This window comes from Octopus sinensis, linkage group LG2, assembly GCF_006345805.1.
Source record: "Octopus sinensis linkage group LG2, ASM634580v1, whole genome shotgun sequence".
In the NCBI taxonomy this organism is placed as follows: Eukaryota; Metazoa; Mollusca; class Cephalopoda; order Octopoda; family Octopodidae; genus Octopus; species Octopus sinensis.
The window spans coordinates 183,199,816-183,225,579 of NC_042998.1; the positions used below are offsets into that span (position 1 = coordinate 183,199,816).

The following is a 25,764-nucleotide window of genomic DNA, read 5'->3' on the forward strand; positions in this document are numbered from 1 at the left end:
TAACTGCGCATGTTATTGTTGATAGGTGACGCCATCATAGTGATAGTTTACACTTCCGTCGTTTACCTTAACTACTGTCCTCGTGAAACTATGTCAATCAATCGACGAGGTCTGTCATATTTTAAAACATTATCCACCCCCACTCGTTATGTTTGTTGAGCTTTTTTTTTGGCACACTTTTACCTGTTTATCTTTTTCACACTTTTAAATCATGTTTTTTTCCTTCTATCTTTCCTCATTAAAGTCATCATTGTGCATTCATATATAATATTTCATATGTACATATGTATATATATATAAATATATGTAGGTCCCGGGTTGAGTCGGGGTTAACCACAGTAAATAAGGTACTCAATACATAGCAGAGTAAATTAATTTATTTTATAGAAGGAGCTTCTACAGGACTAGAACTGTTTCGATTTCATTTGAATGAAACAGTTCTAGTCCTGTAGAAGCTCCTATAAAATAAATATATATATATATATCGTTTCTTCTAAAATTAAAAATATGTACGTCATTGTTTTGATTTGCGCTGTTCTTCCACGTGACGATTTGTTTTCTGATATTTTTAAATTTCTAAAAAAATTTACCTGACCTGGCGAATTTTGTAAAAATATTCTCTAAATTGTCATTTCAAATTATCATTGTCTCACTTTCTTTAAGAGCGCGCTATCCTAAAACTATTTCTCCTAACTTTGTAGTTTATTCTCTCCTCCCACTTCGTTTTATATGTCATTAGCGTTTTGTTTGTTTACAACAACTGTTTTGTGTAGTTTCTGTTACTAAGACGTGTATAGATTAACTGTCGACTCCGCAGAGGTACTTTGTTTACATGTCTGACTATCACTATGTAAACATCATTGAAATGATGTTTACAGAACTTATTTGAACAAGGTAGATCATTTTGTAGCTTGTCTATTTGTGTCTGTGAGTGTGTGTACATATAAATATATATACGCACACGTGTGTGTGTATGTATATGTGTGTGTGTGAGTGAATGAATGAATAACAGATGTGAACGCAGAAAATAAAGGTCTTTTTCCTCACTGAAATTATACCTTATAAATTGATATTGTTATGTACCTGATCTAATACTAATTCTCTTATATATCTAAAACGTATTAGTTGCCAGTATGTGTGTGCGTGTTCACCTTTTTTTTTTTTTTTTCTATCATGATAAATTCTGATATAATCTTAATCCACACATTCTGAAAGGTATTTGTAAAGTACCCATTTTTTCTCTACAGGGAAACAAAGCTAGCATCTGTGAATTTCCAAAACACCTCCCTCCATCCGCAGAAAAAATGTTTTTTTCACAACAAATTCCGATATAATTAGATTGTACACCCTTTGAAGCGTATTTGTAAAAAAAATTTATTTGAAAATATCCATTTTTCTGGAAGTTATAAGGCAACAAAATCGGTGGTGGGGTCACATTTTGTAGGTATGCCATAAGAGTTAATATAAGATGGACAAAAGATAAGCAAAATTTGGTCTGAAAAGTAACCGGGCAAAACTCTGAGCTTTGTATATTAAAACACCCAAAATGAATTGAAAGTTTAAAATTCTAGCCAAAATACTAGAAACAGAATTGTATCGTAAAAGCAGAAAATTTAGTATTATATTACAAACCATATCTTAGACTCAGAAAATTAGCAAAATTGTATAATAAATTATTTTAACATATTTGTTATTACAGTACAGTATTTGTTCAGGAATTTTTAAACTGACGATTGTTGTCATTATGAAAAACTTTAGCCAAAGACAAAAACTTTTATGTCTATAATAACATGCTATATGTATGTATGTGTGTGTATGCATATATATATAATATATATGTGTATATATATATATATATATATATATATATATATTATATATATATATATATATATATATATATATATATACACACACATATATATATGTCACATATATGTATATATATGTGTGTGTGTATATGTATATATATGTGTGTATATATATAATATATATAATATATATATGTGTGTGTGTGTGTGTAATGTATGTATAAGGACAAAGGAGATTTTAGTATAAATATTAAAAACCTTCAACAGGCGCAGGAGTGGCTGTGTGGTAAGTAGTTTGCTTACCAACCACATAGTACCAGGTTCAGTCCGACTATGTGGCACCTTGGGCAAGTGTCTTCTATTATAGCCTTGGGCTGACCAAAGCCTTGTGAGTGGATTTGGAGACGAAAACTGAAAGAAGCATATTGTATATATATATATATATATATATATACACACACATATACATACAGGGGTTGGACAAAATAATGGAAACACCTAGCATTATAGCATCATAATTTTGAAAGATCTATAAAACCGTCACAAGTTTGTTATTTTTATGTTTTTTTTATTTATTATTAGTATTGGTTAATATGTTTTGCTAAAATTGCTGTTTCTTTTCAGATACCATCAGAAAAAGGTTATTAAAACGATAGATCTATCGAACTTTCAAAGAGGTCAAATTGTTGGTGCTCATATGACTGGTGCTAACATAACGAAAACAGCCAAAATGTTTGGTGTATCAAGAAGTACTGTCTTGAAAGTAATGATAGCCTTTGAGAAAGTGGGAAAACCTCCTCATCGAAACAAAACTCCGGAAGAAAACCAAAATTTCCAGATAGGGACCATCGGACTCTTACTGCGGAGCTTAATGACCAGCTCAAGAACCTAGTTTCTACAAAAACTGTTCACTGGGAGCTGCACAAAGCTGGGAGGAATGCAATCAGAAAAGCACTACTTTCAAAAACAAACATTGCAAAGCGTTTAGAGTGGAGTAAAAACCTACAGAATTGGTCCCTAGAGCAGTGGAAGAATGTTATTTTCTCAGACAAGTTATTCTTTACCTTATTTCCAACCACTGGCCGAGTATATGTGTGGAGACAGCCAAAAGAAATATTTGATCCAGACTGCCTTCTTCCAACTGTTAAACTTGGAGGAGGATCTGTGATGATCTGGGGGACAATATCTTGGAAATCTGCCAGCCCAATGGTTTCCCTTCATGGCAGAATTAATAGTCAAGACTATTTAAACATTTTAACTGATCAAATTCATCCTATGGTTGCAGGACTGATTCCGGAGGGAAACACAAACTTTCAGGATGGTAATGCAACAATTCATACTGCTAAAGTTGTTACTGAATGCCACGAGGAACATTCTAGTGAAGTTGAACATCTTATCTGGCCACCACAATCCCCAGATCTCAATGTTATTGAACATTTATGGTGCCCTTTAGAAAAACAAGTAAGGAGCCGATATCCTCCAACATCATCACTACAAGAACTGGAGACTGTTTTAGCTGAAGAATGGACAAAAATTCCTTTGGAAACAATTCAAACTTTGTTTGAGTCCATACCTTGTAGAATTCAAGCTGTAATTACTGCTGAAGGTGTTTCTACCCCATATTGAAATACATTTGTTTGAAATTTTAAGGTGTTTACATTATTTTGTCCAACCCCTGTATATATGTGTGAGTGTATGTGTATATATATATTTTCATGGCCACTTTGCTCTGGCCCCTGTGCCGGTGGCACGTGAAAAACACCCACTACACTCACGGAGTGTTGGCGTTAGGAAGGGCATCCAGCTGTAGAAACACTGCCAAACCAGACTGGAGCCTGGTGCAGCCTTCATGGCTTCCCAGACCCCGGTTGAACCGTCCAACCCATGCTAGCATGGAAAACGAACGTTAAATGATGATGTGTTTGTGTTCATAATTATTTAGCTCTTTGTCAGTACTGTCAAGAAAATCAATAATCTATCATTTTCCTTTTTTAACTATTTTCCAGAGAGTTAATTTGATAACTTATTACAACTCACCTGTACCCATCCAATTGGAAGAACAATGCTTACAGTGTTTAGAAATTGTGCAAATCTACTAATTAGTAAGTGTAAAACCAAAAGGTATGTATTATTGATTGTACAATTTACTTTGTTCTGAAAGTGGATGAGTGACAGAAAATGTCAATGTGTTGCCTGAGAGAATTTTGTTCTTGCCTTCTAAATTTTAAGTTCAAATCCCACCAGGGTTGATAAATTAAGTACCAGTCATCTACTGGGATCAATTCATTTATCTCTTCCTCATCAATATCTCTCACTTCCATCATTTGTCTCCTTCCTTTCTCATTCTTTCTTTTACCTTCACGCCATTCAGTATAGCTTTCCTATCCACTCTCCTTACCTCCAAGTAACATGTAGCTCTCTCTCTCTCTCTCTCTCTCAGTACTACTTCTCCTCCATCACCCTCTCACTCTTGTCATTCTATTTACCTCATCATAATTTCCCTTCTGTCACCTTTTTATCTTAGTTCTGTCATCTTCATTTTTCTCTTATTCACTTCTTGGCCACCATGTTCTCTTGAACAGATAACAGAGTAGAGAAGATCTTTAACCTTTCTCTGGACAAGTTAACCTTTCTCATGCTGGTGCCATGATAAAATGCACCCAGTACATTCTGTAACGTGGTTAGTGAATGAATAATATAGGGATGAAAGGACTCTATAGTCTTACCAAGGACATGGTAGCCTCTGTGGTTTGATGAAGGCAGTATGAGCTAACGTAGCTCATTCTAGCTTCATCCAACAGATACTGGCATGTTGAGAAGAGAACAAATTCCACATAAAGATCCATATGTTCCAAACATAGGTATTCAATATTTCTATAACCAGGAAACTTGTTCCCTATGGACTGAGTACCTCTATTGTTTAGGGTTAGTTAACAACTGGTGTCTGAAAAGGAAATTTTTTGTTTATCTCTTTGACTGGATGCCAGCATATGAGCTCCAAGCATGTTACTCTAGGTAATTACTGCCATCAATACTCAGAACCCACCATTCTTCTTGGCCTCACTACTCATGTGAATGTCCAAACTTATTGACAAAGACTCATTCACCAACACACCACAAGCACCACTCGTTTACAAACACTTTTCCTCCTTTTTTTTCTCTTCTACTACCACTGCTGTTTCTGCCTCATGCACAAGTCCTCACATGCACCCACATCTTGCAATCCCTATTGTACATCAACCCTATGTTAGTAATAGGCGCAGGAGTGGCTGTGTGGTAAGTAGCTTGCTTATGAACCACATGGTTCCAGGTTCAGTCCCACTGCGTGGCACCTTGGGCAAGTGTCTTCTACTATAGCCTCGGGCCAACCAAAGCCTTGTGAGTGGATTTGGTGGACAGAAACTGAAAGAATCCCGTCGTATATATGTGTGTATATATATATATATATATATATATATATATATATATATATATATGCGTGTGTTTTTGTCCCCCCGACATCGCTTGACAACCGATGGCGGAGTGTTTACGTCCCCGTAACTTAGCGGTTCAGCAAAAGAGAATGATAAAATAAGTACTAGGCTTACAAAGAATAAGTCCTGGAGTCAACTTGCTCGACTAAAGGTGGTGCTCCAGCATGGCCACAGTCAAATGACTGAAACAAGTAATGAAAAAAAGAAACACCCATCACTATACAAAATTACTCTTGAATTTGTCAAAATCACTATTTTCAGAAATTAAACCACAGTTTTGTACCTATAGTTTCCTTGAAGTTTCTCGTTATTTCTATTGATGACAGCAGTGAATTGGCAGAATGTTTAACAACAGACATTAAGAAAAACTTGCTGCATTTGTTCTGGCCCTTTATGTTCTGAGTTCAGACTCTGGAGTACCCCTAGGGTGGATAAAGTCAAGTACTAGTCAAGACTTGATTGAATCATTTAACCCTTTAGTGTTAACATTATTCTACCAAAATTAATGCTTTTTTCATCCACTTTGTTTTGAACTAATCATGCATTATCTTGTAGCTATGAGATTTTGACGAGGTAACTGTTAATTTTTTAAACAATATTGTAGGGTTGGTGTGAGAGACCAGATCTGACCAGTTTGAACATAAAACAGGCAGAATACTTTTGGCCAGATATGGCCTGTTTATTTGCTAAAGGGTTAAACCTCTCCTGCCAAATTCCTGGCTATGTATTTATGTTGGAAACAGTTATGTCTATTAATTATTTTATTGTCTAATCTTTTCTTTCATCCTTTCGGAGTCAGTTGAACATCAGGGTCGATATAATTGACTTGACCCCTCCCCTGAAATTACTGGCCCTGTGCTAAAATTTGAAACCAATATTATCAGTGATATTTTGTAAACTATTAGCAGGATGTTTTACCTTTTCTTTTATATCTCTTTCAGAAAATTGACATTTGCTATTCTAGGTCTTGATGATGCTGGTAAAACCACTACAGCAAAGGGTCTTTCAGGAGGTAAGTTTGTTTATTATGTGAGTTTTTTGTATATGCTTTACATCACTAAAATGAGTTAGAAGGCCCTTTTCAAATCTAATCTGGGGCCACACTACAAATGCTCTCATGTTGTATTGACTTACATGAAGTGTATTGTGACAGCTATGAATGTTACTGTTTGGTCTGTTTTTAAGTGTTACAGCCAAGGACAGAAATTTAGTGGAAAACTTGGTGATTGGGAATTCATTTCTGTGCTTTCAGAGATTGTTATTTTATACATCATGTACATGGCATAACAAGATTCTGGAGCAATTAAAAGAGAAACATACTTGATCTTGTAATTTCCGAAATTGCAGACAGGGACGAAAAGGATGAAGACATAATGATAATGATTAAGGACTAAGGAGCAATTATATAGAAGATGCTTTTTTTGACACTTCATTCAAGCCAACAGATAGCATTGGTGGATGGGTGTGGTATGATAAAGATTTTGAGATCATGAGTGGAATCTTTGTTGTAAACAAAGAAGTTTATAAAGATATATTTGTGAACAAGGAATAAATGACCAGAAGGCATGATTAGAAAATTTACTAGTAACAAGTGGGACTGAACATAAGGAAACATTCATTTTGCAAGAGCAGTGAATACTTGGGACAGCTTTTGGGAAAGTGTGGTAAATTCAAAATTAGTGATGGACCATGTCTGGAAAAACACATGCAAAGATTCATCCATAACATCAAACATACACAGCCACCATGACCACCACCAAATGAAACAGAATTGGTGCCATAGACATATTATCAGAAGTCATTTGGGAGTTGAAATCATTTCAGTAATGCATTTTATGTTTGTCTAGATTAGGTGAACGAGTACGTTATTAGAATGATAATATTGTATACAGCTCAGTGATTAAAGTGTCAGACTCACAATCATGAGGTAGTGAGTTTGATTCCTGGACTAGACTATGTATTATGTCCTTGAACAAGACACTTTACTTCACATTGCTCCAGTACACTCAGCTGTTGTGACATCACTGGTTCCAAGCTGTATCGGCTTTGCCTTTCCCTTGAATAATATTAGTGGCACAGAGATTGGAGGCTGGTATGCATGGGCAACTGCTATTCTTCCATAAACAACCTTGCCCAGTCTTGTGCCTCAGAGGGTAACTTTCTAGGTGTAATCCCATGGTCATTCATGACCAAAGGGGATCTTTGCCCTTTTTCCTTTATTAATGTGTAGATAGATATCCATTGGTACTTAATACTCAGGATTAGAAAGCCTAATAACTGGAGATTGAAGATAACAAAAAATTAAATTTTATAGTGATATGAGTTCACAAGAGAAAAGTGTGTATATATTTTTTACTGTTGTGACCAGTTTTGTTGTTTTTGGTATAGCAGGCCTACGATCAAAGGCATTCCATCCATGTCTGTCACTGCAGTTTTTTGTTGGTTTTTTTTTGTTTTTTTGTTGTTGTTTTTTCAGTATGTAGTGTATTTCAGAGTAATTTTAGCCAATGTAAACAATGTTGTAAATACTATGGATGGTAATAAGTTCAATGGAAAGCATACAAAGTAGTCCTGAGTGAGCTTTAGAAAACCAGAGTCACTTAAAACAAACAACAGAAGAAGTAATTCAAGATGCTGCATATATATTAGTAAATCAAAGAACTAATCATAGTACAGAAAATGATAAGGTTATGTTTTACTAGTTATTTTGGTTGCATATTGTATTTCTTTATGATTGTCTTGTTTATTTTTTTTTTTATTTTTTGTTTCCTTTTCTTTTAGAGACCAATCATACAGATACAACTGTTACCATTGGTTTTGATAAAGAGGAGATTAAACTAGATAAATATGAAATTACTTTGTTTGATCTTGGAGGCGGTAAAAAAATCCGTGACATATGGCATAATTACCTCACAGAAGTCTTTGGCATTATCTTCGTGATCGATTCTAGTAATCAGTCAAGAATGGAAGAAACTAAAGAGGTTCTCACCCATGTTCTGGAAAGTCCCTTTGTAATTGGAAAGCCACTATTAGTGTAAGATTAACTTTTTTTTCTTTTTTTGTATAATTTTTATTTCTAAGTCTTTTGTGAATCTATAGAAAAGATTAACTCCCAATAGAAAAAAATAGGTAGGAATTCCATACAGTGTGCCCAATATAAATTTTGGATATACAAGAGGTGTAGTCGTCACACTTGGAAAGTAGGCTTCATATGTGGTTGATACATAAGAATAGCTAGCAAATAAAGCACAAGTGAAATTAATTCCTTCAAATGCTTAGCAATCTCCCTAGAATTAGTCGAAAGCTTTTGTTACTTAGGTTGCCTAATTAAGAGTAGAAATGAGTGTCCCAAAAGCATAGTTGCTTGAGTGAGAACAGGGTGGAAAATATATATTCAGGGATTATTATTTTTGTTGGCAACAAAAAGATTTTCTTTCTGAAAGCAGGACAGATTGCATGATGCTGTTGTATGAGGTGCAATGCTGCATGGTAACAGATTTTCAAAATCCAAAGAGAAATGAAGTAAGCTTGTTTTACTGGCTCTGTAATGCCAGTGTGCATGAGAGCAAAAATGCGCTGAAAGAAAAATTGGAAGTATTGATATGGGTATATGATGCTTATAGATGATATAAGTTGTATAAAAGCATGTCAAATGCTTGAAATAGATGAGACTTGTGAATGAGGGTGACCTTGCTTGGAAACAGGTGAGGGTTGATGACAGGAAGAGCATGCAGCCACAGACAATCTGTCTCAACAAATTCTGTCTAACCCATGCAAGCATGGAAAAGTGGACGTTAAAATGATAATGATTATGAATCACTGTAGTCCTATAAGAATCTTAGTGACAACTAGAAAGTCACAAACTGATGTATTTTTTCTGGGAAGTTTTAGGTAATTAGAGTTTTACCAAACATTTTAACAGTTGTAGTAAAATGACTTGAAGTTCATCCTGGCAACTTTGTTGTTATGGCAACCTCACTAATGCTTGCGGCATGAAAAAAGCACCCAACACATCCTGTAAATTGGTTGGTGTTAGGAAGGGCATTCAGCAGTAGAAAGCATCCATAAGCAGACTTAGAGCACAGTGCAGTCCTTGGGCCTATCAGATCCTGTGGAACCATCCAATCCATGCTAGCATGGAAAATGGACGTTAAATGATGACATCCTTCTTGGGACACAAAACTCTACTTGTGAAAATCAAAATCAAAATCGATCAACATCAATGGAAATTACAGCTGTGATACCAGTGCCGGTGGCACGTAAGAGAACCATCCGAACATGGCCATTGCCAGTGCCACCCCGACTGGCGTTTGCCAGCCTCGTCTGGCACCTGTGCCAGTGGCACGTAAAAAGCACCCACTACACTCACAGAGTGGTTGGCATTAGGAAGGGCATCCAGCCGTAGAAACACTGCCATATCAGACTGAGCCTGGTGCAGCCTTCTGGCTTCCCAGACCCCAGCTGAACTGTCCAACCCATGCTAGCATGGAAAGCAGACTTTAAACGATGATGATGATGATGATGAATTTATCTTACTAAACATAAATGTTTAATGCATTTGAAATTATTGATCAAGTAATTATAAACTTATAATTTCAAAAATATTTATCCTTTCATAATGCCATGAAATAAAAAGAAAATGTTAATTTTATGTCTTGTAGGTTGGCTAACAAGCAGGACCAAGCTGGAGCATTAGATGAGCTGGATGTCTGTGACATACTTTCCCTTGAATCTTTAGTCAATCAAAGCAAATGTCCCTGCCGAGTGGTACAGAACTATTTCTTCCTTTTTTATAACATTTACATATTTTTTTTTCCAGTAATTTTCAGTAGAAGAGAACCTATTGGGTTACGAATTTGGGAGTTCATTTCAGCACATTAGGCAGCAAGCTAACAGAATCATTAGCATGTCAAGGCAGCGAGCTGGCAGAAACGTTAGCACGGCTGGCGAAATGCTTAGCGGTATTTCGTCTGCCACTATGTTCTGAGTTCAAATTCCGCCATGGTCGACTTTGCCTTTCATCCTTTCGGGGTTGCTTAAATAAGTACCAGTTATGCACTGGGGTCGATATAATCGACTTAATCTGTTTGTCTGTCCTTGTTTGTCCCCTCTGTGTGTAGCCCCTTTTGGGCAGTAAAGAAATAGGTATTTTGTCAACTGCCGCGTTCTGAGTTCAAATTCCGCCGAGGTCGACTTTGCCTTTCATCCTTTCGGGGTCAATTAAATAAGTACCAGTTACGCACTGGGGTCAATATAATCGACTTAATCTGTTTGTCCCCTCTGTATGTAGCCCCTTGTGGGCAGTAAAGAAATAAGAATCATTAGCATGTCAGACAAAATGCTATGGGCATTTCTTCTGGCTCAAGTTGACCTTGTCTTTCGTCACTTCAGGGTCAATAAAATAAAGTACTAGTCAGGTACTGAGATTGATGTAATTGATTTACCTCTTCCTTTCAAAATTGCTGGCCTTGTACCCTGCAACAAATCAGCATCCCATTTGGAGGTGATGTGGTGATCTTGATCACACAGCTTGGAACCTGGGTATCTGGCCTTATGGGTCCTGGGGCGAAATCCCCCCCCAAAAAAAATCATCACATACAACACCACCACCACCATCACTCTAACAACCTCACTTTACTGTCAACACATGCAATACTTGGTGGCTCAAACAGTGAGGGAACCTGTATCAGGTCAATTTATCTGCCAGAAATACCAACCAAATCTCTCCCTTTGAGATACAGGTACTACTCACTTTTGCCTGCTGAGTGAAGTAGAGCAACATGAAATAAAGTGTCTTACCCAAGGACACAGCATGTCGCTGGGAATTGAACTCACAACCTTGCGATTGTGAGCCAAATACCCTAACCACTAAGCTATGCACTTTTGGTCCATGATATACAGAGAAAGATAAAATGGTTGTGGCTTTTTTCCTGACTCTAGTCAGTTAGGGGTAACCTGAAGCAAAACAACAATAATTACAAAGTGGTTTTATATGGAATTCACTATATTTCAATGTAGTAATACTGATGGTTTCGATGTTTACAGGAATCCTGTTCAGCTTCCCTTGGAAGTGGACGTAAACTAGATAAGAATATAACCAAAGGAATAATGTGGTTGTGTAACATAGTCGATCAACAGTATGATTTCTACAATGAACGTGTCGTGAAAGAAATGAAAGCCATGTGTGAAGAAAAAAAAATCAAAGACGAAGAGAGGAAAATTAGAGTAAAGAAGATTCGAGAAGAAAGGTATTTTTATTGAATTCTTGTTGTTATATATATATATATATATATATATATATATATAAAATTTGATATATATATATATATAAAATTTGATATATATATATATAAAAATTTTTTATATATATATATATATATAAAATGTTGATCTCTATATCCAACTAATTCAGAAATGGCATTCTCAAGTAATCGATGTATGTGTGATCTTTCGTTATTATTCCCTCTGTACCTGCGTGAATTATTTTTGAGTATACAGTGTCTGGGACTTTTCTTATAGTAGAGGAAATAGCTAAAAAATTTTGGCTGCTATTTCTAAATGTTCGGTGTGTGGTAAAGTAAATTATTTTACTGAACCTAATTATATAACATAATGTTTTAAATATACCGTAAATGGTCTTTTTACATACTGAACACTACTTGGTAAAATTATTAATTAATAATTAATTAATTTTACCCTTATATATATTCCTCCTCCTTTCTTTCCTTTCCTGAGCATCCAATAACACTATACTTGTTCCACATCCTCACGTGTTTTCTCTTTGTGTTTTCATGTTTGGATTAACTTTATATATATATATATATATATATATATATATATATATATGTATGTATGTATAGGTACAGATATGGTTGTGTGATTAAGAAGCTTGCTTTGCAACCATGCAGTTTTGAGTTCAATCCCACTGCATGGCAGTTGGACAAATGTTTTCTTTTATAACCCTGACCCAACCAACTCATTCCACCATGGAACTTGGATATTAACTGATGATGATGATGATGATGATGATGATTGTCTATCCATGTGTGTGTCTCTGTATCTGTGTTTGCCACCCTCACCACCGCTTGACAACCTGTGTTTGTTTGTTTACATCCCTAAATACAAGGCTTTAAAAAAATCCTTCAAGGTAGTGCTTGAGCATGGCTGCATTCTAACTGAAAAAAGATGAAAGATGTCACGCTAAACTTAATCAAGATCATTTATGTGTGTGTGTGTGTGTGTAGTTTCATGCACGAAAGATGTGTGGCAAAGAGTGGAAAAGTTTCTCTAAGATGTCCACTGGAAATGAAAAATGCTAATGTCTGTAAGAATGTTATCAAGAGTCAAAGAGATTATCAGAAAGATGCTGTCTTGTTGTCAAAGTTAGCAGTGCTTACATAGATTAAAACTACAAATAATTATTAAATATAAAAAGTAAATAATGTCCAGTTTATTTTTTAAATGCTTATCTAATGCATAGAATTGAGTGCAAGCTTCATTTACTGATTAATATTATGATGCACAGTTTCAACAATACTGTATATACTAATGAGAAATATCATCATCATCATCATTGTTTAACATCTGTTTTCCATGCTGGCATGGGTTGGACGGTTCGATTGGGGTCTGGGAAGCCAAGAGGCTGCACCAGGCTCTAATCTGATCTGGCAGCTGGATGCTCTTCTTAACGCCAACCACTCCAAGAGTGTAGTGGGTGCTTTTTATGTGCCACTGGCACAGGGGCCAGAGGAGTTGGCATTGACCACGCTTGGATGGTGCTTTTTACATACCACTGGCACAGAAGCCAGTTACAGAGGCACTGGCATCAGCCACATTCGGATGGTGCTTTTTACGTTCTACTGGCATAAGACTCACAACTACAGTTTCCATTTGATTTGATTTTGATATTGCTGATGTTGATGTACTTGACTCAATAGGTCTCCTCAAGCATGGCATGTCGCCCTACGATCCAAGGTACTTTTGAGTGGGCTGGTTATGCGACACTGGTGTAGGTTACAGCTGTGGACTCACTTTATTTGCCAGGTCTTCTCAGTCACAGCATACCTCCAGAGGTCTTGGTCTTTTGTCATTGCCTCTCTGAGGCCCAACATTCAAAGGTCATGCTTCACCACCTCATCCCATGTCTTCCTGGTCTCCCTCTGCCCTGGATTCCTTCCACTGTTTGGGAGTGGCATTTCTTCACACAGCTCTCCTCATCCATCTGCAGTACATGACTTTACCAACGCAAACATCTCTCTTGCATGCCACATCCAATGCTTCTTATGTCTAACATTTCTCTCAGGGCACTTACACTCTGTCATGTGTGCACACTGACATTACACATCCAGTGGATCATGCTAGCTTCATTTTTTTTCAAGTCTACGCATGTCTTCAGCAGCCGCAGCCTGTGTTTCACTGCCGTGAAGCATGGCTGTTCGCACACATGCATCATACAATCTACCTTTCACTCTGGGCTAGAGGCCCTTAGTTACAAGTAGGGGTAGAAGCTTTCTGAACTTTGCCCAGGTTATTCTTATTCTAGTGGTGACACTCTCTGGGCATCCAAATACATAATTTGTTCTGAAAGGTAGAATGAACTCTGCCTTTTTTTTTCCCCTCAGTGTTATTATTGAGTGAGAAGTTCATGTGGGAATGTTTGCCTCTCACAATTTAGCTAATTTTTAAAGCTATTTTATTTCCTTTGTGTATGTAATAGTAACAATGAATATTCATATATGTCTGTGTAACTTTATAGAAAACTAGCAGTATTGCCCGGCGTTGCTCGGGTTTGTAAGGGAAATATCTATATAAGCATTTTTAGTGAGTTATAGCAAAAAATGCATTAAAAATGGAATAAAAAATGATGGTGATTTTTTTTTAAATCGTTGACTCATCGTAGACATTTTTAGAGAGTTACTTCCCTTATATAATAGCGAAAAATGCATTAAAATGGAATAAAAAATTATGGTAAATTTTTTTTTAATCATAGACTCATCGTAGACGCGCGCTAATACCCAGAAGGGCGCGATATGAATCACGACTATAAGTTTTGGTTACACTGCACCGCAAAATGTGTGAGTAAGGAATCTAAATCGTAGGAGACAGACACACAACCTTACTTTTATATATAAAGATTTGTGCAACAACTAAAACATTCGGTTGTACAAATTGTTTGCACAGGAAACCTGCCCTGTGTGGCGGTAATTGCCGTTTTTGTGAATCTGTTTCAGCTTTTTTAGCGATTTCTGTTTTGGCGACTTCAAGCCATGAAGTCATTCTAAAAGAACGCTGGTCTCCTTGACAATGCATTACGACGTTGATTTCCTTACACTCCCTTCCCCACAGCTTCACGAGGGAGGGAAGAAGGGGGAGAAGCAACACAGGTGCAGGTGTGAGCGTGGACGACAATTCCGCCGCCATCGACACACGAAAAAATATGCATTAAAATGGAATAAAAAATGAATCACGACTATAAGATACCCGAATTTGGTTAAACTGCACCGCAAAATGTGGGAGTAGTTAGGAATCTAAATCGAAGGGGACAGACACTCACACAACTACAGTTTTATATATATAGATATATATATGGTCTTATGCTATATGCGCACATATATGTGCGTGCGCCTGCGCGAACATGTGACTGCACATGCGCGAACGTGTGACTGCGCATGCGCGAAATTGTGAATGCGCATGTGCGAACGTGTGATTGCGCATGCGTGAAAGTGTGAATGCGCATGCGCGAACGTGTGAATGCGCATGCGCGAACGTGTGAATGCGCATGCGCGAACGTGTGACTGCGCATGCGCGAACGTGTGACTGCTCATGCGCGAAAGTGTGACTGCGCATGCGCGAAATTGTGAATGCGCATGCGCGAAAGTGTGAATGCGCATGCGCGAACGTGACTGCGCATGCGCGAGTGTCACTGCGTGTGCGCGAAAGTGCGCATGTGCGGACGTGTGACTGCGCTGCGCGAATGTAAGACCGCACATGCGGGACCGTGTGACTGCACGTGGACGAAAGTGTGACTGCGCATGCACGAACTCGTGACTGCGCATGCGCGAACGTGTGACTGTGAAGGCGCAACAGTGTGACTGCACATGCACAAACGTGTGACTGCGCATGCACAGTCACACGTTCGCGCATGCGCAGTCACACGTTCACGCATGCGCAGTCACACTTTACGAGGGAGGGAAGAAGGGGGAGAAGCAACACAGGTGCAGGTGTGAGCATGGACGCCAATTCCGCCGCCATCAACACGAAAAAATTGGAAGAAATGGAAAAAAATTATGTTAAATTATTTTCTAAATCGTAGACTCATCGTAGACGCGCGCTAATACCCAGAAGGGCTCGATATGAATCACGACTATAAGATACCCGAAATTTTGGTTAAACTGCACCGCAAAATGTGGGAGTAGTTAAGAATCTAAATCGTAGGAGACAGACACTCACACAACTTCACTTTTATATATATAGATATAAGTGTACGCACCATGTTGAACATATAATAGCATTTATGTTTGTTTATGTGTGTACATACATGTAAATCACTTAACTTTTATTTATCATTTATTCCTATTTATGTGTTTGTGTGTGTATGTATGCTTTTAAGTAAATATTTTTTCTTGTCAGAATAGTTTTACATGTTGTGTCATAATGATAAAGATTTTTGTTGACAACACCCAATACACACTGTAAGATGGTTGGCATTAAGAAGGGCATCCAATTGCAGAAAACATGCCAAAGCTGTCAGTGTATCTTGGCATAGCTCTGCAGCTTATTAGATCCTGTCAAACGATCCAACCCCTGCCAACATGGAAAACGGTTTTTGAATGGTAATGTTGAAGAAAAAGAAGAAAAAGTCACTTACTACCTACTCTAAGTGTTTACTCATGGCATGTACCCAAAGACTACTATAGTGCTTTTAAGTTCTATATTGAAACTAAGAATGCAGTCCTGGAAATTAATTTTTCTTACTTCATAATACTAGGACATAATTTATTGCAACCTTGTTTTATGTTAACCAGAAGATGAGCAGCTATGTGCTTTAATGGCAATTTTTCAATAAATTAAATCAGCATGGTTTTAATCCCCGTTTTATATTGCTTCACTCACTACCCTTAAGAGGGACATAAATATCATACCAGCATTGCCTTACTGGCACCTGTGCCATTGGCATGTGTGAAAAAAAAAAAAATTTGAGTGAGGTCGTTGCCATGGCACGTAAAAGCACCCACTACACTCTCGGAGTGGTTGGCATTAGGAAGAGCATCCAGCTGTAGAAACTCTGCCAGATCAAGACTGGAGCCTGGTGCAGCCATCTGGTTTGCCAGCCCACAGTTAAACCATCCAACCCATGCTAGCATGGAAAGCGGACGTTAAACGACAATGATGATGATGATGATATTTCTCAGGTTTTTACTTTATTAACCTGCCTGCCTCATGCAGTGCATGGTACATAGAAAGCTATATTGAGAAGTATTTCACGGGTTATACACATCAAAAATATCTTTGGATTCTTTTTTCATTTTAAATATGTAAAAAAGAGTTCATCAGACACATATGAGATGTACGTAGTAAGATACTTGCTCTGTGAGATATTTACTCTGTAGGACATGTTCTGTGTCAGATGTCTGCTCTGTGGTGATTGCAGTTGTTGTTTTGCTTCAAGTTGGCTCTAATTAAAGGTATTTTAGCACTAACATTCCATTTTTTTAGGTACATTTACTGTCTTCTGGTTAGTGGGAAATTTGGTTGCTATTTGTAGCAGGTCAATCAACCTCATAAAGGCATCCTCATTGACTCACTGCATGCTCTGTGATAAACATTATATGTAATCTATGTGCCCTATAGATTATATGCTCTCAAGTTATATACATTCAATGATATATGTTCCATGGGAAATACACTATTTATAATATATTCTCCACATATAAAATTTCAAATGTCAAGTAATTTGTTAATTGCTAATCACTCTTGTGATACAAACTTCTCCATTTTTGAAACCATACTTCATAATACCTAGAAACTGTCTTAGTAAAACATTATAAAAACTTTGCAGAAGCCAATAAATATTCTGTTGCTTTTAAGGGAGAAAGAGCAGGAAAAGCCAATAGAACTTTCTCCACGCTACCCTACTCCTGACCAAGAAACTGGGGACCCATTTAAGAGACTTGATGGTACATATTTTGCCAAGGTACTGTATAATTTATTCTTGACAGCTTGTATTCTGTAGCTTTCTTGTCTTTCATTTATACTCCCTTTCTTTCCATCTACAATCTTACACATTTCTCTTTACACTTTTCCTCTTCTTCATCTTCCTTCCTCTTTTTAGTCCTCTTTTCTCCTTTTTTCACAGTTCTCTCTTTAGCACCTTTTACATCTCTAAATCTTTATAGTTTCTTGAGCCTTATAATTCACAATACAGTTATGACCAGTGGTGGCTCATGTATAGGCACTGCAGAACTGCAGCACCCCCTATTTCCACTCGATATTATCCATAACATTCAGTACAATGAGTCCTTTTTTTCTTTAATTCTTTCTTTATACTTATACATTATATAATCCTTAAGCTTAATGTCAGTAGCCATCCCCTAGTTTATGAAAAAAATGCAAAAATCCTTGTATAAAACTGTGTGCTTCACAGTTATAATAATAATGAACTTATTGTATACAGTGCTCAGGTGCACCACAACTTGTCAAAAAGTGTGCATAAAGTATATGCAGTAATGTACAAATGTCAGTTCCAGTGATGCAGTGTTTGGCTATTGTGCACATGCTCACATATCCAAGAGAGGAAGCTTCATGCTAGGGAGAGAGAGCACTGTCATTCACGCAGTATCGGTGAAAGGTAGTACTTCTTTTTGACTCCACATATGTTGTGCTTAAAAACGTATTTATGTTCCTGAATGTGATAAAGTGTAGAATTAATTATCCTGCTTCTAGCTTCAGTGTTGTTGCCAGGATTTGAAAAATAGGGCTGATTTTCCCCCTCTTATTTTGTGATATCACAGGGATTTTTGAAAAACAAAGAGGAATTCACAGCTGTGTTCAGTGAACAAATTAAACACACTACCCAGCAGTGGCTAAAACGTGAACTGATCAAGTTTATGTACGCTTTTCTCTTTTACTTGTTTCAGTCATTTGACTGTGACCATGCTGAAGCACTGCCTTTAGTCGAGCAAATCGACTCCAGGACTTATTCTTTGTAAGCCTAGTACTTATTCTATCAGTCACTTTTGCCAAACCGCTAAGTTACGGGGACATAAACACACCAGCATCGGTTGTCAAGCAATTTTGGGGGATGAACAGACACACAAACATATACACACACACACACACACACATATATATATATATATATATATATATATACAGTTAATCCAAACATGAAAGCACAAAAAAACACAACAACACGAGGACGTGGAACAAATATAGTATTATTGGACGCTCAAGAAAGAAGGAGGGTTTAACGTTTCGAGCGGAGCTCTTTGTCGGAAACATAGGAGAAGGAAAGATCCGGAGAAGGGACACAGAGGGAAAAAAATCACCAACGGTACACATGCGGTCACATTTTGAATATATACATATATACGATGGGCTTCTTTCAGTTTCCGTCAACCAAATCCACTCACAAGGCTTTGGTCGGCCCAAGACTATAGTAAAAGACACTTGCCCAAGGTGCCACACAGTGGGACTGAACCTGGAACTATGTGGTTTGTAAGCAAGCTACTACCACACAGCCACTCCTACACCTATTCTTTTTATATGTTTGTTTCCTTTTACACAATATTAAAACAACAGCTAACAATTCTCTGAAGCAGCACCCCAAATAATTTTATCTACAAGCCACCACTGGTTACGACATCATTTAAAATTGAGAAGGACATTTTATGAACAATGAAACTAATTTTTTATAGGGCATTAAACTCACAAACTTCTATTTTCATATTAAAAATAAAGCTCCATGTGTTCAATTTCAGCTTGAACATATATGCTACATAGACATGGCCAAGCACAGGTATGGGTGAATAGTTAAGAAGTTCACTTCACAATCATAATGTCTCAGGTACAATATGTTTTACTTTATTGTACTCATAGATTGTGGTCTAGGTCTGCTTAAAACAAGATTAACGGCCTCTGTCTCTTTCCACTTATTACTTTACTTTCTCCACTTGTTTCAGTTTAGAAAATTCTAGTATGCCTTTCTTGAATTGATTACATGTCAAGTGACTGAAAGAAGTTTTATGATACAAAAATCGTTATTTACAGACTTTTTAAAACTAGATACATAATTATGTACTTTAGGCCCATGTATGTTATTATACACAAAGAAATGGAGAAATCTATGAGACATATAGCATTTTATATTATCTGATACACATATTATATGTGTTATGTTGTGATTGTTTATTTGTTTCTTATTGCTGTTGTGTGCCTCTTATCATGCATTACTACTTTCCCTAAATAATTGTCTGTATTAGTTGAAACATACTCATAAAAGTCAAACAATCTTAGTTTGATTGTGGTAGTTTAAGATATTGTAATTTCATTTCTTAATGAAACCAAAAGATTGTATGTCTAATGAGACAGTATCCATGTATATTTTATGCTCATTTAGAAGAGATATTGAAGTCAGGATAATTGGGTGAAGTTACTGTAATTAACATTCATTTTGAAATTGGTGCACCTGAGCACTGTATACAATAATTTCATTATTATTATTTAAATGTTACAGATTAATGCTCGGGGGAGAAAACAAGTAAGGTTGCAGACTTAAGGAAAGGGGCATAGATAAAACATTTATCATGAGTGTCTGACATAATAAGACACAGTAAAAGCAATAAAAGAGAGAAAGGGAAGTGCATCAAATGAGTTCAGGGTGGAGGTGACACAGAATTGGTATTTCCAAAGAAATAGAAAGAGATACAGCTGAGTGCTGGAATGTTGGCTGCTGTGTCTGTTATTTTTAGTTGCAATATTACTATTGATTTTAAATTTTGGCACAAGATCAGCAAATTCATGGGGAGTGGGTAAGTTTACATTGACCCCCATTACTTAACTGGTATTTATTTTACCGACCCAACAGGATAAAAGGCAAAGTCGACCTCGACAGAATTGCAATATTAAATATTAAAAACAAATATTCTCTGCTCTCCTTATTTCAGACAACCAATGACAGTAACCTAGTAGAAGCACCACATCTACTGAACCATCCCAAAGTGGACAATTCCGAAAGTGAGAAAATTCAGTTGCTAACAGTAAATTCAGACAGTGAACAATTGTTACCACAACCTCACAGTACTCAAATTCAACCAGATAAAAAGCAGGATGCTGTCAGCTATTGTATATTAAGCAAGAGCGATACAACCACCAATAGATCAGTGCCAGACAGTGACGTAAAACCACACTCAAAAAGTACCATTCTGCAGCCTTTAAGTGAGCTTAGTGAGTTTCTGATTTAAAATTACTCCTTTTATAAAATAATAACTCTCATCAGTAAATAGATCTTATCTTTCCTTTTACTTGTTTCAGTCATTTGACTGCTGCCACACTGGCGTACTACCTTGAAGGGTTTTAGTCGAACAAATCAGTTTCAGGACTTTTTTTTTAAAACTCTGATACTTATTAGATCGGTCTCTTTTTGTGAAACTGCTAAGTTATGGAGATGTAAACACACCATCACCGGTTGTCAAGCAGTGGTGGGGAACAAACACAGAAACAAAGACACACACAGATATATATGTCATCATCATCATCATCGTTTAACGTCCACTTTCCATGCTAGCATGGGTTGGACGATTTGACTGAGGGCTGGCGAACCAGATTCCAATCTGATCTGGCAGAGTTTCTACAGCTGGATGCCCTTCCTAACACCAACCACTCCGAGAGTGTAGTTAGTGCTTTTACGTGCCACCGGCACGAGGGCCAGTTAGGTGGTACTGGCAATGGCCACGCTCAAATGGTGCTTTTTATGTGCCACCTGCACAGGAGCCAGTCCAGTGGCACTGGCAACAACCTCACTCGAATGTTTTTTCACGTGCCACCAGCACATATATATATATATACACATACAAGCATCTTTCAGTTTCTGTCTACCAAATCCACTCACAAGGCTTTGGTTGGCCCAAGGCTATAGTAGAAGACACTTGCCTAAGGTGCCACACAGTGGGACTGAACCAAGAACTATGTGGTTTGAAAGCAGGCATCATACCACATCAAAAGTGTAGTTGCCATTGCTTCCAACAGTGCCCACTCCTATGAAGACAGTACCACCATTCATACATTCATAATCTTTGCAACCTAGACAACTCAGACCAAACCTACATTGAGTCTATGAAGAGACCTGAAAAGCATCCTTCAATGGGGTCATGCCAGTCTTGTCTCCTTCTACAGCTTGTTGTATGTGAAGCATTCGAAGTTAGACTTGTCTGTATTGTATGTTTCCATGAAGACATACATATCCAGCCATGGGGAAGTATTACCTTACTTAGAAACAGCTGAGAGCTGGCCTCAACAAACTCTGTCTGATCCATACCAGCATGGAAAAGAGAATGTTAAAACGATGATGATGGTGTTAATAATAACTAAGAACTCAATTTTAGCTCTTCCTTGATGTTTGTATTTTATTATGCATATTTTATTATGTTTGTTTGAAAAACATATTTTAATAGAAAGTAACATCCAAGGATATTTTAATAGAAATACTATTATAATTATCTTATTGTTATATTTCGGAATGGTCATTTTGCCAGTTTAGTCAATAAAAACACACGCACTATATATTTGGTGTTACTTTGCTTCAGTGTTATTTATTTTTTACATTAATCTTAATCTTATTTCGGCCAGAGTTCTTTCGTCACACTCCTGTGACCGTATCAGTGGTCCTTTGTTTTCTTCTTTCTTATTTGTGTCTCTCCTTACTAACCGTCAGCCATTTTGTATTTCTATTCTATAATTATCTTTCTCTCTAGCAAAGACTGAAAAAGTTAAACGAAAGAAGAAGAAAAACAATGTTGTCCCTATTGACACACCAGATGACAAGGAATTATCTGCCACCACCAGTACCTCACTGACATTCATAACTTCTCCAATTACTAACTTGACCACAGATTCTGGCGAAGAAAGTAAGTAGAATTCAGGAATCATTTTGCTGTTATCTTTAGGTTTAACTGAATGAAAAATTCTGTATTTATATTTAACATAATTTTTGATTTTTAAGGAAATGAAGAATAGCATGCCATATTTTGTAGCATGTAGTTTAGTGTTCAAGACTCTTGTTTTATTGGTAATTGCTAGCTGTAATAAGACAAGTTATTTCATTACCAGTTTCGATATACCTACTTTACACTTAGTTTATAACCTTAACTAGAAAATCTTTATTTTAAAAATGTTTTCTTAAAGTTTAGACCTAGATGATGTTAAAGGCAACAGGGAGTTGTTTAAATAAGCAAAATTTGCCCGCCTCTTTCGGTAATCTACTTAATACTAAGAACAACTAAATCAAAGACATTAAATTCCTCTGCTTCAACACTGACAGAAAACAAAGTAAATGGTACAAAAATGAAAGAAATCTGAACAGATGACTGACGCAGCTGACCAACAACCTGGCTGGCTGACCAAGCAAATTTTATAAACTGAATCGTACTTTGTTACAAACAGAAAAATCTGTGGCTATATTGCTCTTTCCTCTAGGAATTCTTGAAGGGGTTAAAAAAAGAAAAAAAAAATGACATGGAAAACTCAACAACAATACAACACAAATCGAAGACCTATCTCTTACCAAAATTTTTAATAACATCAAAACCTGTTATAAGTTTTCTTACACCCTTTTAAAAAGTCTGAGTTTGGTGTATTATTTTTATTATTATTATTATTGTTTCTGCTACATTAATCAAACACATTTGTAGATCAGGCAGTCACATTTTCTCTCCATTTTGCTTCCAGTTCCCCATTCTACACACATAACAAAAGCCCCACCTCTAAATATACTGACCTCATGGCCATAACCAGCAAGTAAAGAACCAACTCCACTCCCTTCAGCCTAACAAGGTGAAGGATTCTGAAAGTGTTCCTACAATGAATGTATCCCCAAGTTTCTCAAGTCTTACTTCTAATGCTACCCACACACTCACAGGCTGATAACACTTAATAACTTTTCATACTCACAATACCTACAATGTGTGCACCTCACACAAGATATTCACCAACATTGATACATATCTTCAGAACATCCTCCATAGCCTCATCATTCTAAATCTGACTCGGATATGTAAGCAAAATTGTGGCTATTTTCTGCCACTAAAGATACAGCTTTGGCTATGTTACTGAGGTGTTGTAGCAACCATATTGATTTCTCATAAAAAGTCATCAAAGAGTGTGAAGCCTAGCATTTATAAATTTTGTGAAATTTTTGTTTACAAGTAATCTTTTCTTTTTTTCTCTCTTCACAGACACTTTTTCTCAGAAGTGGAATTTGGTTGAAGAATTACCAACTGTTGAAAACTTACAGCTAATTGATGAGAAGACGGATGCTAATGTTAGTTGATACCTGAAGTATCTTAGGAAAGCAACTGTTTGTCTTAGCATGAATGAATTAGTTATTTATTTTACTTATGGCTCACCACTTTTTTTAATGAGATTGCAAAGAGTTTTGAATACTTTTTACTATGAGATTAAGATCTATTTTTTTTACTTGTCAGACCCTCCAATTCTTTAAAAATCCCTCCATATAACTATTCGAAGCAAAAAAAGGACACAAACAAACTTTTTATAACAGTATTTTTCATCAAAATTTATATTGAATGTAAAACTTGTAGATGCAGAAACTTTTGAAGATAGTTTTAAAATCTTAACAAAATGTAACAGCTTTTATTTACTGTTTCTGCTGTTTATTGGACAAGGGTCTTCAATATGATTCACAAATCATTTGGAAACATTTATGTTATAAAATAAAAATAATTTATTCATCTCCGATATGTTTTGTTAGATGAAAATGTATTATTAATGTATTTTCATTTATCTCCATTTGTGAAAAAAGTACATTTAATACTGATACAACCAGTTTTTAGTTGCATGTTCTGTAAGTCACTCTTGGCTATTTTGTTTCTATGTTCCCTTTGTCCCATCTCATCAGTTAAAAAAAAAGTCTTAATCCACCATCTGTGACATACCGACACCACTTTATATTATAATTTTTTTTACATCTACTTTTCCATATTTACACAGAGGGTGGTATTTTGTTGGTCTAATTATTTCTACAGCTAGATATTCTTCATACTGCAGTAGACAATTTCTTTTTTAACAATCAAGGAAACTGAAGCAGAGATAAATGCACACAATGCAATGGTTATATTAAGATTAAATATATTACTGTGTGGTCAGTTGTCCAGTTGAATATCCAATTGTTTTTTGAATTTGTTAACAGTTGCTCTGTGTTCTGAAGAAGGTTATTGAAGAACCAGGGTTCCTTTGAATCCTAAGCTATTGCAATATCTAGTCCTAATTACAGACAGCACTTTTGCAGCTATGCAATTCTCCTCTAGTTGGAAGGTACCTGCCGTTTTCAATTCTAAAGGTATTCAAAACGTAAATTGCAGCACATCTTTCTCATACATAATATTTATAATTAAAGCTGTTTCTAAAAGATAACTCAAGATACAAATAATCTATTAGGATGTTTACTTGACACACATTTGAAAAATCTCAAGCATACGCACACATACTGATATACAAAAATACATACATAAATAGCTTGGCATTTTTTTCTGTTCTTCTAACAAAATAATTGTTTTATAAGTCCGTTGCCAGCCTCGCCTGGCCCTCGTGCCGGTGGCACGTAAAAGCACCATCCGTTCGTGTCCGTTGCCAGCCTCGCCTGGCCCCCGTGCCTGTGGCACGTAAAAGCACCATCTGTTCGTGGCCGTTTGCCAGCTCCGTCTGGCACCTGTGCGGGTGGCATGTAAAAAGCACCCACTACACTCACGGAGTGGTTGGCATTAGGAAGGGCATCCAGCCGTAGAAACACTGCCAGATCAGACCGGGCCTGATGCAGCCTTCTGGCTTCACAGACCCCAGTTGAACCGTCCAACCCATGCTAGCATGGAAAGCGGACACTAAATGGTGATGATGATGGTGATGATGCTAAAGATACAATTCAAAAACAGAGAGAGAATCATCATCATCATTTAACGTCCGTTTTCCATGCTGGAAATATACCTAAGCTGTTCCTGATTCTGCATACTTTAAAGGAATCTAAATTAAAACCTTATATATCAGTTTTCACAACTTATATTCTAAACATCATCTCAATAACAACAAGGTTATTATAATAATTTTTTCTTTATCGTTGAAATTAATTGAAACAATGGCAGTATTATTTTTTAAGAGAAATATGGTAACAACAAGATTAAAATTACTTTTGCATAACTTACAATTTCACACATCCAGTTTGATGCCCCACAATTCCATTGTTAGAAGAAGAG

The 25,764-nt window shown here is 36.6% G+C and overlaps 1 protein-coding gene across 4 annotated transcripts; it reads left to right on the plus strand.

The window, feature by feature from the left end:
* On the plus strand, positions 1-24,258 carry LOC115232180 (ADP-ribosylation factor-like protein 13B). Of its 4 annotated transcripts, none has more exons than XM_029802033.2 (10): positions 1-109; positions 3,818-3,932; positions 6,226-6,296; positions 8,066-8,318; positions 9,946-10,051; positions 11,330-11,532; positions 17,372-17,477; positions 20,449-20,728; positions 22,255-22,407; positions 23,734-24,258. In XM_029802033.2, exons 2-10 carry the CDS (start codon positions 3,874-3,876, stop codon positions 23,826-23,828), a joined length of 1,326 nt encoding a protein of 441 aa, XP_029657893.1. In that variant the 5' UTR covers positions 1-109; positions 3,818-3,873; the 3' UTR covers positions 23,829-24,258. The 4 variants fall into 4 exon arrangements, with proteins under 4 accessions (XP_029657893.1, XP_029657888.1, XP_036356416.1 ...); XM_029802028.2 differs by having other exon boundaries at positions 21-146; XM_036500523.1 differs by lacking the exon at positions 1-109 and adding an exon at positions 748-894.
* The last annotated feature ends 1,506 nt before the right edge of the window (positions 24,259-25,764 follow it).

Bases quoted from the DNA above. Each gene is read 5' to 3' on its own strand.
- LOC115232180 (XM_029802033.2), top strand. From the start codon at position 3,874: ATGCTTACAGTGTTTAGAAATTGTGCAAATCTACTAATTAGTAAGTGT. The intron at 8,319-9,945 runs GTAAGATTAACT...TATGTCTTGTAG, and splicing joins ATTGGAAAGCCACTATTAGT to GTTGGCTAACAAGCAGGACC. The intron at 20,729-22,254 runs GTGAGTTTCTGA...CTTTCTCTCTAG, and splicing joins GCAGCCTTTAAGTGAGCTTA to CAAAGACTGAAAAAGTTAAA.